This window comes from Vitis riparia, unplaced genomic scaffold (genome assembly GCF_004353265.1).
Source record: "Vitis riparia cultivar Riparia Gloire de Montpellier isolate 1030 unplaced genomic scaffold, EGFV_Vit.rip_1.0 scaffold731_pilon_pilon, whole genome shotgun sequence".
Lineage (NCBI taxonomy): Eukaryota > Viridiplantae > Streptophyta > Magnoliopsida > Vitales > Vitaceae > Vitis > Vitis riparia.
Window position 1 is genome coordinate 70384 of NW_023269756.1, and position 13293 is coordinate 83676.

Below are 13293 nucleotides of genomic sequence, written 5' to 3' on the forward strand. Positions count from 1 at the left end.
GTGCAATTTGATTGGTTATGCTTTTCGGTATAGTAGCTGGATTCAAATGATAAACCATTGGAACTAGTTTTAAACTGCAGGCATATTTGCTTTTTTCAATGTTTAGATTTCATCTCTCTTGGTCATTGCATGCATGGGGTCTAACTTTTTTCTAACAGGTGCTTGGAAGTGGAAGAGTCAAAGCCTCAACCATTAGAACTAGTTTTGAACTGTGGACATATTTCTCTTTCCCCGTGCTTGGATTTCATGTCTTTTATATTGGATTGGATTTTGGGTTTACAGTTAGGTTTAGGGTTGACATTTTTCCAACTGAATATTGATGTTTGGTCACGTATAGGAATTCAAATCAAAGAAAGGAGCATTACCCGAATTGAAATTTGTGGACTACAACTTACCAACCAAGGGAGAAAACCTTTTGGCAGAAATAGAGTTTACGCAGGTGAAGTTATACTCCACCGGACGGCCAATGCAAGAGCTCTTCTGGCTTGAAACAGATCCAAAATGGTTCAACCTGGCCACTCAACTTCAGGTTCACCATCTTCTTCAACTCTTCAAACTTTCGCTTGATAATTTGAACTACCATTTATGGTGAATTCAGGCCTGTTTCCAAGTGAATTCACCGCTATTTTCCATTTCCCAGGAAGTGGATTTGTAGCAGTGCTTAAACGAGACATATTGCCTACCAGAAAAACCAAAAGTTGCATACGGATTGAGGGGTTCTTCTGCAGATATATTCGTCGATAATGCAGCATACAATGAATTCCTTTTCAAGACCTTAAACACCTTGACTGTGGATGAGGAGAGTGCTGCTGTTATAATGGTAAAACAAGTGTTACATTTGGGAAGTATTTTCAAAATCAGTTTTCGACAATAGTTTTTAAAAAATGTTTTAACTAAGTCTATTTGGAAACTAAAATGTTTTTAATCTATTTTTCATGCTCTTAAATATGTTTTAAAAATGACTTTTATATATTTAGTACTTCATTTTTAATCATTCTTTAGATTTGTATTATTATTTTTTTTAAACAGTCATTAGAATGAAAACAGTTATGCCTCTTTGACAACTATTTTAGAAAACAAATATATGTTCTTCAAAACAAAAAGACAAGAAAACATGTTTGACAACTAAAAAAAATAAAAAAGGGTTTTCTATTCTTAAAAATTGAAATATGATATTTTCATAAAACATTTTTTATGTGTTTTCAATTGTTTCCATTTATTTTCTTATGACTTTCTATTTTAAAAAATAATTATACAAATGTAGAGAATGACATTTAAAGTATATTTAAAAATATAGAAAATAGAGTAACAACACTTCAAGATTCCAAAGAGACTTTTGTTCTATAAAAAACCATAGAACAATTTTCAAAAATTATTTTTTAAAACTGTTTTTGAAAACATTTCTCAAATAAGGCCTAAAATATGCTCTCTTAAACCACTATGCTTTCTATTTTTAGTTGTTAAACATATTTCTCATATATTTATTTTAAAAAACAGTTACCAAATAGATTTAGGGCTTTCTTTATTAGCTTCAGCAATATAACCTTTGAAATGGTTGATATCATGTGTAGGCATCGATGTCCAATGGAATGCTATCATCTTCCATCTTTTCTTTGGCAGCTACAAATGCAGTTAGGGTTGCAGTTGAGTTTATTGGTTTGCTGGGTAGGGAGGGCAAAGTTCATGATCACTGAGCCTTGATTGCTACATGTATGGTAGAGCTGAGATTTTCTTTTCCCAGAAAATGTACCATATTAGAATTATTCTTTTTCCTTTTTTTTTTTTAGGAATAAAGGTAAAGTTTCTATTCTTTGATCATACTATTTAAACTAGCGTTGTATCTATTTTTAAAGAGTGTTGATGATAAGAAACCCTATATTTTCTTTTCTTCCTTTTTATTTATTTTTGGGTTTCACTTGGCACTGGAGTAAAATTGAATTTTATGAAATTTTGTATTTATAATGTTATCGAAGAGAGTTTAATCTCATGCCCTATTTTGTGGATCCAACTATATTACACTATTATACTTATTTAAATGTCTTCTTTATGTAAATAAGATGCAAAAAATTGATTTCTAAAAGTGAGTTTCATTATTCATGTGAGAGCAACATCACCATATTTTGAATGATCGTCAAACAACATGAAAATTGATGTTTTCTCTTGATTTATGGAAAAACATTATGGAACCACACTATAATGTAAACACAACCAAAGAAGCTAGCGTCCTACTTGAATACTGTTTTTTTAAAATAGTTTTCAAACTCAAGAAACATGGTTGACAATTTTTTGAGAATTTATTTTGAAAATATGTTATTTTAAAATAATAAATTTTAGGTATTTTCAATAATTTTAATTTTTTTAGAATATGAGTAACAATTGAAAATATGGAGAATACTTCAAAAAAATTTGTATTATAGATAGTACTTTAATGGAGAACAAGTCGACATACTTATTTCTCATATTTGAGTTCCCAAATAAAATTTTATTCTCAAAACAAATTGAAAACTATTTTTCAAGAAATGTTTAGCATAAAACTATTTTTTGAGAATTCTTTTTTAAAATATTCACAAACATGCATTTATTTTTTTCAAATTGGTTTTTATTTTTAAGTTATAAATAATTTTAAAGAGAGGGGTTGGAAATGTTTATACAAATTAATTAATTTTAAAATAATTTTGTAATTAAGAAATAGGTGATGAGGGACTAGAAATGCTCTTGGCCGACAAGGACTTATTCGTAAACGCACATAGGTCTTACTTAACCATACATCACCCTAATCGGTGGGATATAATTCAAGAAATGTGATCATCTGTAATCTTCATTCAGGCTTAAGCATTGATGTCATGCTCACTATGAGAATAGGAATTTTGAGTCAAATTAGGCCTTGAACCAAATAAAATCTACATTGTAGGCATGTTTGCAAACTATTTTCCGAGCTAGTCCTCTCCATTTTTTATTTTTAAAATTATTTAGAACTCTCTATTTCAAATTACGGTTTTAGTATAAATTCCAAGAGAACTCCTTTCTTGCTTTAAAATACTCTTCAACCATTCCTTAATTTCTTCAACTCCAACTTTTAATTCACTTTCTGCCCTTTTCCTGCCATTTGGTCTCACCAACCTTGAATTCCATAGCTTTTCAACTTTCTCTCCAAGTTGAAGCTTCAAACCAAGCTCTTCGGTTTTTGGGAAGTCGCAATGGGGAGGTTGTTTCTTGTTGAATCTGATCAAACTCCTAAAGCCAGTTTCTTCTTTGTCGCATATGCCAAGCTCTCATGGCCTTATCCCCAGAATTCTCTCAGAGTAACCTCTGCTTCTCCAGTCATTTTACTGTCTAAAAATTTCCAAGAAAGAATGCCTTTGCATCTAAAATCTTTAGATTCTTGATGGTTTTTCGAGCTCTATTTCTTGGAATTATTCAAGAACATTACCATGAATTCCTAACTAATGCTATTTATTTCTATTTCTTGTATTGTTTTTGAGGTGGGTTGCCTTTTGAAACATGGCATCACATAGTTTCTTGTTACTTTGAAAGAATATTAGTTCTTGAATCAGATTGAGAGTATTTTTCTGTTTCTGATTTTTAATTTCCTGGGAACCAAACATAACCTTAATATTATGTGTTGACTTAAGAATCCAAGCGCAAATCTCATCTTCAGTATTGGGATGGAACATAGCGACTGAATGCAGACACACTTCCTGATGCAGTTGCGAATCAGCAGAGCCAAGGCCCAAGCCAAGGTATTAAGATGGACATAAACTATGATCCCTACTTTATGGAGAAGGAAAAGAATTGAAGTAGAAGAGGAATGCAAAATTTATAGGGACAGTTCAATCAGAAGAAAAATAGCATCCTAAATTGTCTCTGCATTGAGTAGTTGTGTTCCATCCCAAAACAGAATATGAGCCCTGCTCATGGATTATGCAGCCCTACTCATAAGAATAAAAAAAAATACTGAGGCATTTGTATTTATTATTTTATTATTGCATTAATTTTGAACAACTTACAACTTAAGTAGAATACTTTGTGAGTGTCTAGTAAACCAACTTAATAATTTAAAGTAATTTAATAATTTAATTTAAATTATAATTTAAAAGAAAATTGAGAAGTTAGGTAAGGGAATTTTTGGAATGTTTTTTAAATTTGACGAATAATAAGAGACACGTGATAAACATAAGATGTTTCGGGACCTAATAGCTATATTTATTTATTTCATAATATATATATATATATATATTTTGCATTATTGAATGTTATCGATTATCTTTCATCTATGGAGGTAGTCATGATTGACTCAACCCCATTAAAACTTTATTTTCTTTTATATGTGAATTGTTTTATTTTTATATTTGTTTTGTTAATTCGTTTATATTGATGTTTCTGCTATCTACTACTAGGCTATCACCTTCCCTTCCAAGATGCATTTGTTACCTCTAGTGATCAATAAGCAACATGATTGTAGAAATGGTGGTGATAATGTGATGAGAGCTTACAATTTTGAGTAGTGGTCTTCCCTATCCGTAATGATATAGCCAATGGGCAACCCAAGACATCGATTTTTTAACCAAGTATGCACAAAAATAGGAAAGCTATGTTTGGTTCCCAAAAAGTACTAAGAAAAGAAAACAACTATTAAGGAAAATGATTTTCTTAGGATTAGTTTCATTATGGAAAACACAAAAAAAAAAAAAAATCATATATAATTAAAATTAATTAGAGATTTATGAATTTTTAAATTATTTAATCTTTATATAACAAAGGAAAATAAATGAAATGGATTTTAAAAAGTATATTAAAACAATTTATTGATTTAAATCTATTTTTTATTTCCCTTCACTTTTTGTTTCGTTATGCTTTTGCTCACTATTTCCTTCCTACTCATTTTACCTTGAATTTTTCAAAACCACAATACAATACAATTTTTCCATTAAAAAAATCCACACATCCAATGTTTTTTTTTTTTTTTTCAAGAGTATTTCCCTAATTTTGAAAATTTCATAACCATCATTGGTTATTTAGGAGAAAAAAATGTTAGCAAAAATACCAATAAAATCATGTTCTTTCATTTAGACTATGTTTGGTTCCTGTAAAAATACTAAGGAAAGAAAAAAAAATGTCAAGGAAAATGGTTTTTTTTGTATTTGTTTTTACCATGAAAAACATAAAAATAAATAAATAAAACCAAATATAATTAAAATTCTTTAAAAAAATTTTATATCTTTATATTATTTAATTTTTATATGATGGGAAAAAAATAAGTGAATTGAGCATAAATAATCATATAAAAATAATTTATTGACTTTAAACCTAATTTTTATTTTCCTTTACTTTTTATTTCTTTCTAATTTTTTTCTCTATTTTCTTTCCCTTACATCTTTCCCTCAAATTTTTTAGGAACCAAACATAATCTTATAGTTGCCAAGAACCAAGCCGAGCCTTCAATATTTTTAGATATATTTCCATAGTTCTTGAATTAGGCCCAGTTCCAAACTGTTACCTAATTCAATGTGTATTTTTCAAAAGACAGCCCACCTCAAAAACAATAGAAGAAACAAAAGTAAATAACATTAACTATGCATTCATGGTAATGTTCTTGAATAATTCCAAGAAATACAGCCCGAAAATCCTTCAACAATCTACAAATTTTAGATGGTAAAATGAGTAGAGAAGCAGAGGTTGTTAATCACAATGTGATCTTGACATATTCAACTGCAGTAGAAATTGGCTTCACGAGTTTGATCGAATTCAACAAGAACGTGAGGGTACTATCCATAGTACAAAAAATTATGAAAGTATTCTCCATATTTTTAATTGTTATTCAAAATATTCTACAAAAAAATTATTGAAAATACCTTATTTTTTTTTTTAAATAACGTATTTTCAAAAAAAAATAAAAATGTCTAACATGTTTCTCCAATTTGAAAACTGTTTTCAAAATCAATTTACGCATATGACCTTAGCTTGGTTGGTTGTATTCACATTGCATGCAATAATTAATAGCTTGAAAAAAGAGTCATTTCGTAATTTTTTCCATAAAATCAAGATTATTATTAAAATAAAAAGGATAATAATCCTTATTTAGTTATCTTAGAACTATTCTCTTTCTTTTTAGGAATAAGGGTAAATTAATTTTTATTTTCTTTTAGTAAAACTATTTAAACTTTAATGGTATTATACCTATTTTTCAAGAGTATTCATAATAAGAAACCTTATATTTTCTTTTCTTCCTTTTTCTTTGAATCTTTTTGGATTTCAAATGATCAGTTCATTCCATCATCTTCAACTAGGGTTGGGATAAGATCATTGATGGAAGAATCACTTGGTTTTTAGATCATTGATAAGATGGATCAAAGATTCAAAGTTTAGTATTCTATGTTCAATATGTCACTATTGTTATTAGGGTTGTTAATAATATCTATTCTTGATTTTTTTGGCAAAATTTTTTTGTTTGGAAACCAAGAAAATTCAGACATGTGAGAGTGCTTGAACTTTCATGGGGCTTGAAATATTATGTTATTCACGTTGTTGAAGAGTTTATTAATTAATAGGGATGAGGATAAAGTACTGGCCATTGATGATTATCTTGAAGAATCAAGGTTTTGATATTTTTTTTAGTTTATGATTTGACCCAAAGGCTTAGTGAGACTTTGATCTTTATGCTATGTTTGGTCCTGAAAATTTTGAGAGAAAAAGTGTTGAAAAGAAATTATAGTTAAACAACTTTTTTAACATACATGTAATTAAAAGTTCTGAAGTTGTTTCAGAGTGTAGATATAGTCGTCAACTGTGTAAACTTAGAACTACTCTAGAACCATTCTTGAATTTTGTTCCTAAGAACCATAGTTGGGTGGGAGAAAGCTAGAACCATATTTTCATATATGGGCTTTGTATGGATAAAAATGATTTCAATCATGGTTCATGGCTTGCTAACATGGTTTGTAAATGATGCATTTTGTTTTTATTTTTATTTATTATTGTGTTGAGCTTACAACTAAATAATATAACTAATTTGCTTTATTGTAATTGTTAGCACATTGATGTTGCCTTCTTCTCTTTTCGGAAGCGATGAATAGAAAATCCTCTTTTTTTTCCCCAAAAGTTTACCACAGTACTGGATACTATGTTTTGGGTATGTGTAGTTTGAATTTTGGTTATCATTTTTAATTTTTTTGTAATAATGAATCTTATGATCTTGGTTATTTATTTATGCATGTTAACGTACTTTATTCTATGTAGCAAAATGCTCAAGCAAGATGTATTAAGCATGGCAAGAAATGGAACCAATTCAAATTACTTTATTATGTCAAATGACCTGGTGTTACATTGTGTATGTCCTCATTAATGTTCGGGCTAGTCACTAGGTATTAGGAGTTGTCCATCTTCGTCGAATGATTATATACGTATATGACTCATTGATGGGCATCAATAATAATGCAAGATTGAAAGTTGTCATTAAACCATCAACCAAATTGTTGCCACATATATTGAATGTCATAACATATTATGGGTTTCATGGTGACACAAAGGTTAACTAACAGGAATGGGAACTTGAACATTGATATCTTAGATTTGCTTTCATATCTTATACACTTAATCCTTAATAATAGCTCTAACATTGATTATCTGTGTACCATGCAATGGTGACTGTGGCATGTTTGTTATCAAATATGCTAAATACTTAATGCACAACCATCTATTGAAGTCACTAACAGGTGCTCGAATGGACTGGTTCTGGGAAAAGATTGCAACATAGTTATTTTATATGAATTACTTGCCTATGTAATGGATTCATATTGATATTCCACTTTTGGATTATGTAGTTGGATGGTTTGTTATATGTAATTGGATAGCTTGATATATGTAGTTAGACATTTTGATATATGTAGTTGGACAACTTGATATATATACTTGGATATTTTGATGAATGTAGTTCGATGGTTATGTATACAATTGACCTTTCAAACTTTTGTGTACAAACTTTAAGGTAGTTAACTCCCCAGTCTTAATAGAACACCTAAACTTAACTACTATCAAGATAACTGTGAACAAGCTTGAAAGATGTTAAGTCGAAGTCTATTCTAAAATAACTTATTTAATTTAGACTCAATAGGTATCAAATTGATCTTGTATAAACTCATAGGAAGTTGTGTCTACAATTGCCATTTTAACCTGAAGTTAACTATTGTCAAGTTGTTTTATGAACAAACTTGAAGGTAGTTAAGTCCACAGTCTTCAAACAAAATTTGAACTTAACTATTGTCAAGTTCCTTATCAATAAACGTGAGGACTATTTAGTCCATAGTTTGAGAATAAACATGCAATTTTCATTCATACTTTATACATACCTCATCATAATATATATATGTACTGTTAGGAATATTAGGTTAATCCAACCTATGGTAATCACCCTAGAGGGGGGGTAAATAGGGTGATGGTCTCTTTTCGCAAATTTAAACTATGTGAATGAAGAGACAATTATATGCAAGTATATGATAAGCAATATAAATACAATTGCATATAAATTAAAGAGTAGGGAAGAGAGAATGCAAACACAAGAGTTTATAGTGGTTCGACGCAACCCGGCCTGCATCCACTCTCCTCTAGCTTCAATCTCGAGCTTGAGGTTCCACTAATTCAAGGCTTCCAAACCAAGCCTTCAAGCAATACAATTGGATTATGGTTCCAATTCACCCTCTTGGACTTTTGGCTCCAAGCACCCATTACACTTCTCAAGAGATACCACACTCTTGAGAAAATTCTTCTCAAAGGTTTACAAATAAAAGATCTTACAAAAATCCTAGCACAAGAACTTTAAGTTCAAATGAAATAAGAAAACTAGGATTGAAGGGTGTACTAAAGATATGCAAGTTTTATAATAATGGTGCACTCAAAAACACTCTTCTAAGGCTCAAATATAATCAAGAAAGGTTTGGGAAGGTTAAGTTTTTTAAACAATGAAGATTGAAGCCTTTTTATAGAAGAGAAAAGCCAAACTAGCCGTTTGGGGGTTCGACTGGTCGAGCTAGGGGTCGACCGGTTGACTAGCCGTTGGCATTTAATGTTTGGCAGGTGATCATTGGACCTCGATCGGACCTCAACCGGTTGAGGTTCAACCTTGACCGATTGAACAACTGTTCTGGAATAAAGAGAAAGTTTTTTGCACCCTCGACCGGTTGAGCTGGGGGGTCTACCCAGACCTCAATCAGTTGAGCTGTGGGTCGACCCAGCCCTCGACCAGTTGAGCTAGGGGTCAACCCAAACATCGACCGGTTGAGCTTGCTATCAACCGGTTCCTTACCCGGTTCAACCGGTTGAGCCGTTTTTTGGCTCAACAACCAACTTTTTCGACTTAAAACCTTTTAAAACAAGTTTGAAAGACATTTAACACAAGGTTTTAGTTGAAAACATGAAATCATCCAATTCTTAAAATATTTAAAACAAAATAACTCTTAGATGATTTTGGTGCATAAGTAAAGAATGTAATGCATGAAAATCCTAGTGCACCAACAACCTTACAAAGAGATCTTATGAAGCTTGGGTCTTGAAAAACACTTATCTTTGAAGTGGTCTTCTTCTTCATGATTTCTCCTTAGCTTGATTTGTCTTTGTGATTGCCACTTTGGAAATCATCTTGTCTAATCACACTTCAAATATAATCATTAGTTCTAAACCTTGTTTTATTATCATCAAAATCAAGATTAACCAAACCTTGGTTTCACATGTACAAAAGTAAAAAAATATCTCCATTTCTATGGGTATGCAAAAAAAAGGGATCATTATTACAGTATTCATCCATGTGCTTATCCTATCACCTTATACAAAAAAGTAACTTACATTTTCGTTCACATGGATACCAAAAAAAAAAAAAACTCACTATTACAATTTTCATTCTATATAAGTTCGTAGGGTGCCAAAGCTATCATGATATCAAGGGATTGGTCGTTTGCATGTTTTTTATTATGCCATATTGTCCACATAGACTACAATGAGATGTGCGCTTACCCTCTTCACTAAAAGGAATTCTTACTTTCCTTGGTCTTTCTGTTAAGTGTCTCGTTTTAGGTGGTAACATAACTTTGTTACGAATGTGATCAAGTATTATCCAATCTATTTCATTTTCAGTTGGTTAAATACACTTTGAATATGAAGATAACAATGCTTTAGTAGTAAAATATTGGGAACACAAAGTGTAAATGAAATGTTGTAATATCCAAAAGCATCAATAACATGTGTACATGGAATATGATCAAGATCAAATTGTTGACATGTGCATGAATGAGTGTCTAAATTCACTTGAGCACTAATGCCAGCATATTTAACATTACACTCCTTAGAGTTGATAAGTTTCACTAGATATGTTGTTGACATATTATATCTTGAACGAAGTTCTCCATCAGCCCACATAGTAAGTTCAGTTGACATTAACATTGCTTGTTGTTGACGAGTCACAAACCATTTTTTAAGTAAGTTTCTCAATTCTTCAACCAATTACAAAACCAAAAGATCTCTAGCATTTTTCAACATAGCATTAAGGCTTTCAACAATCCTTGTGGTCATGATATTATATCTTTTTCCGGTATAATATGAATGTGCGCATCGATCAACTCTTACATGCATCAAATATCTTACTGCTCTTAGGTCAATCATTTCTAGTTACCCAAATATAAAATTAAACTTTGAAACACAATAAGCATGGGCAGCATCATGGAACAACTTATGAATTGTAGGATTCTTGAACTTTGTCTTCAAATTTTGTCCAACGTGATAAGTGCAGACACCATGCCTCGCATGGGAAAATACTTTATGTATTGTTTTCTCAATGCTACCATGTCGATCTGATATCATAAACAAATCATTAATGTGTCCAATTGCATCAGACAATTTTTGTAAAAACCACTCCCATGAGGCATCGTTTTCGGAGTCACTAATTCCAAAGGCAAAAGGGTATATCTAATTGTTGTCATCTTTACACGTTGCAATAAACAAAGTCCTTTGCTTTCAAAAATGTCCCATCAACTGCAACCACATGCCTTATTGATGTGTGAAACCCAACAAGAGATGCACCAATCAACATAAAAAAGTATTTGAATTAATTATCACAATCGGTAACTATATCAGTAATGGTACCAAGATTTTTTTTGCTCTAAAACATAGCAATAGGATGGTAAAGTGTTATAGGACTCCTCAGGTGATCCCCTAATAGAACCTAGAGCAAGTTTTCTGGCTCTCCATGCCTTATCATAATTGATTTGAATGTCATACTACTTTCAAATGTTTGCTACAATGTCTTTTGGTTGAAATTCACAACCAACCCCTTGATGTTTCTCTTATACTCTCACCAGTCAACCAACTACTTGCATGTCGATTGTCACAAGACATCATATCTAACTGACAAGAATGTGTTGAATAGTATTTCATTATTTGAAACATATTGGAAATCCCCAACTTGGTAGCACGAACTCACCTCTTGCATTCCTTATCAAAACATTCAACAAGCAATAACTTAGTAGTGGATTTAGTTGTTTTGAACTCAAACTTCCTTTTGAGAGCCATCATATACAACTTTCTTTGTAATTCTTTCTTACTTGAGTATATTTGGTGCTCTTCTAGATGGTCATCACTAATTCCACTAACTATAGGTTGTTGCATCATGTTTTGTCCTTCATTTGCTACACTTTCAATTATAGTGGGATTGTCATGTATGAAACCATCATTTATATCAATCATGGTCAAGATTTATGCACTCTGAGTTGAACTAGTTCTGAAGGAGCCAATTTGGGTCACTTGCTCATCATTAGTAGGGTTAGTATCTATCCTATAATCCTCCTCATTAATTGCAATCTCGTTCATATTCCAATCATGAACTTTATACCCTTCAAGTGACTCATTTTGAAATCTTGGTCCAGTTTCACCATCAACAATAAGAGTTTCAACTAACTCACAATGAATATATTTACTTTTATGCATCAACGTTGAGTCCCCGTTCAATTTTTTATCAATCTTAGAAGACATATGATATTCAAAATAAGAATTGCAAATTGATTTCTGACTATGATTATCAATTCTCTTTTCAACTGTGATGCACAATGGAATAGGTAGCTCACCATTTGTACAATTTAAACCAATAAAGAATTTCACATCTCCATCATCAATTAGTTGTATAGGACTTATGGATATGTTGGCATTGAATACATACTTCATTAAAAGAGAACAATTTGTTGGATCCAACTTCAGAATATGATGGACAACCCCTAATAACTTTTTATATGATATAGTTTTCGGGACCTCAATGCCTTTACCTTTACTTCCTTCGAAATAGAAAGCATTTCCATCCTGTACCCATTCTCCTTCATATAAAAGCATTATTCCTACTTCATCAACCATTGAAATAACAAAATAATTCAATTATTGTCATCAACATATAATATTAGAATAGTTTTTAGTTACATCATAGCATTACCATCAATAAGTAGGTATTAATTTTTTTTTAAAAAAACTCATTCATTATTAAATACATATTATTTCATTACACATTTATTTATTTTTTAAAAACAAAAAATAAATAATATTATTAATCATCTTTACTACCTCAAATAATACCAGTAATGCTATAGAAATACAATGTTTATACTTATTAAATAAATTTTGATATTGTAACTCTCAACTATTTTTAACAATAACAATATATTTATTTACTAAAAGATTGCTTATGCTATAATTCATTAATGTCAAGGGTAATTTGCAAATGATTCAACTCAAATTGAGTATAATTAAATAAAATAATAATAATATTATGTTACTATAAAATAACTATATATAATCTTAACTTACGTCGAGTTCAACTTAATATCCATAAAGTTTTGGTATATAACTAAAAAAAATAACTTTACATATTATATCAAAACCCTATTAACACTTATATTTACATCTATACAAAGGACAAATATGCAAATAATACTAAAATCATCATAAAATTTCATAAGTTTTATTACTTACCATCATTTGATCTTTCCATATGGACAATGTTTTTCCACGCTACACTTTTTAAGTTGACCGTTTCCTTCTTTTAACCCTTTTTTTCATGGTTGTAAATGATATTACGAAAATTATAAAAATTTCAAACTTATTTAAATATTTACTACATCTCATTAAATGTTTGAAAATATTCAATAAATAAAACATGAAAGAAAAAAATATGGAAAAAAAAAAAAGCGTACATTGTTGATCCAACCATAACTTTAAGCATTGTTTATCTAGTCACAACTTTAAACACTTTAAGTTGAAGAAATTTGA

General features: G+C 30.4%; 1 protein-coding gene across 1 annotated transcript in view; it reads left to right on the forward strand.

Moving 5' to 3' along the window:
* The window catches only part of LOC117910405 (bark storage protein B-like), a 35723-nt gene extending 34029 nt beyond the window's left edge, over positions 1 to 1694 (forward strand). Inside the window, exons 6-8 of the mRNA XM_034824475.1 lie at positions 338 to 529; positions 659 to 820; positions 1572 to 1694. Coding sequence (XP_034680366.1) covers positions 338 to 529; positions 659 to 820; positions 1572 to 1694 — 477 coding nt within the window. The remainder of the gene's footprint in view (positions 1 to 337; positions 530 to 658; positions 821 to 1571) is intronic.
* The last annotated feature ends 11599 nt before the right edge of the window (positions 1695 to 13293 follow it).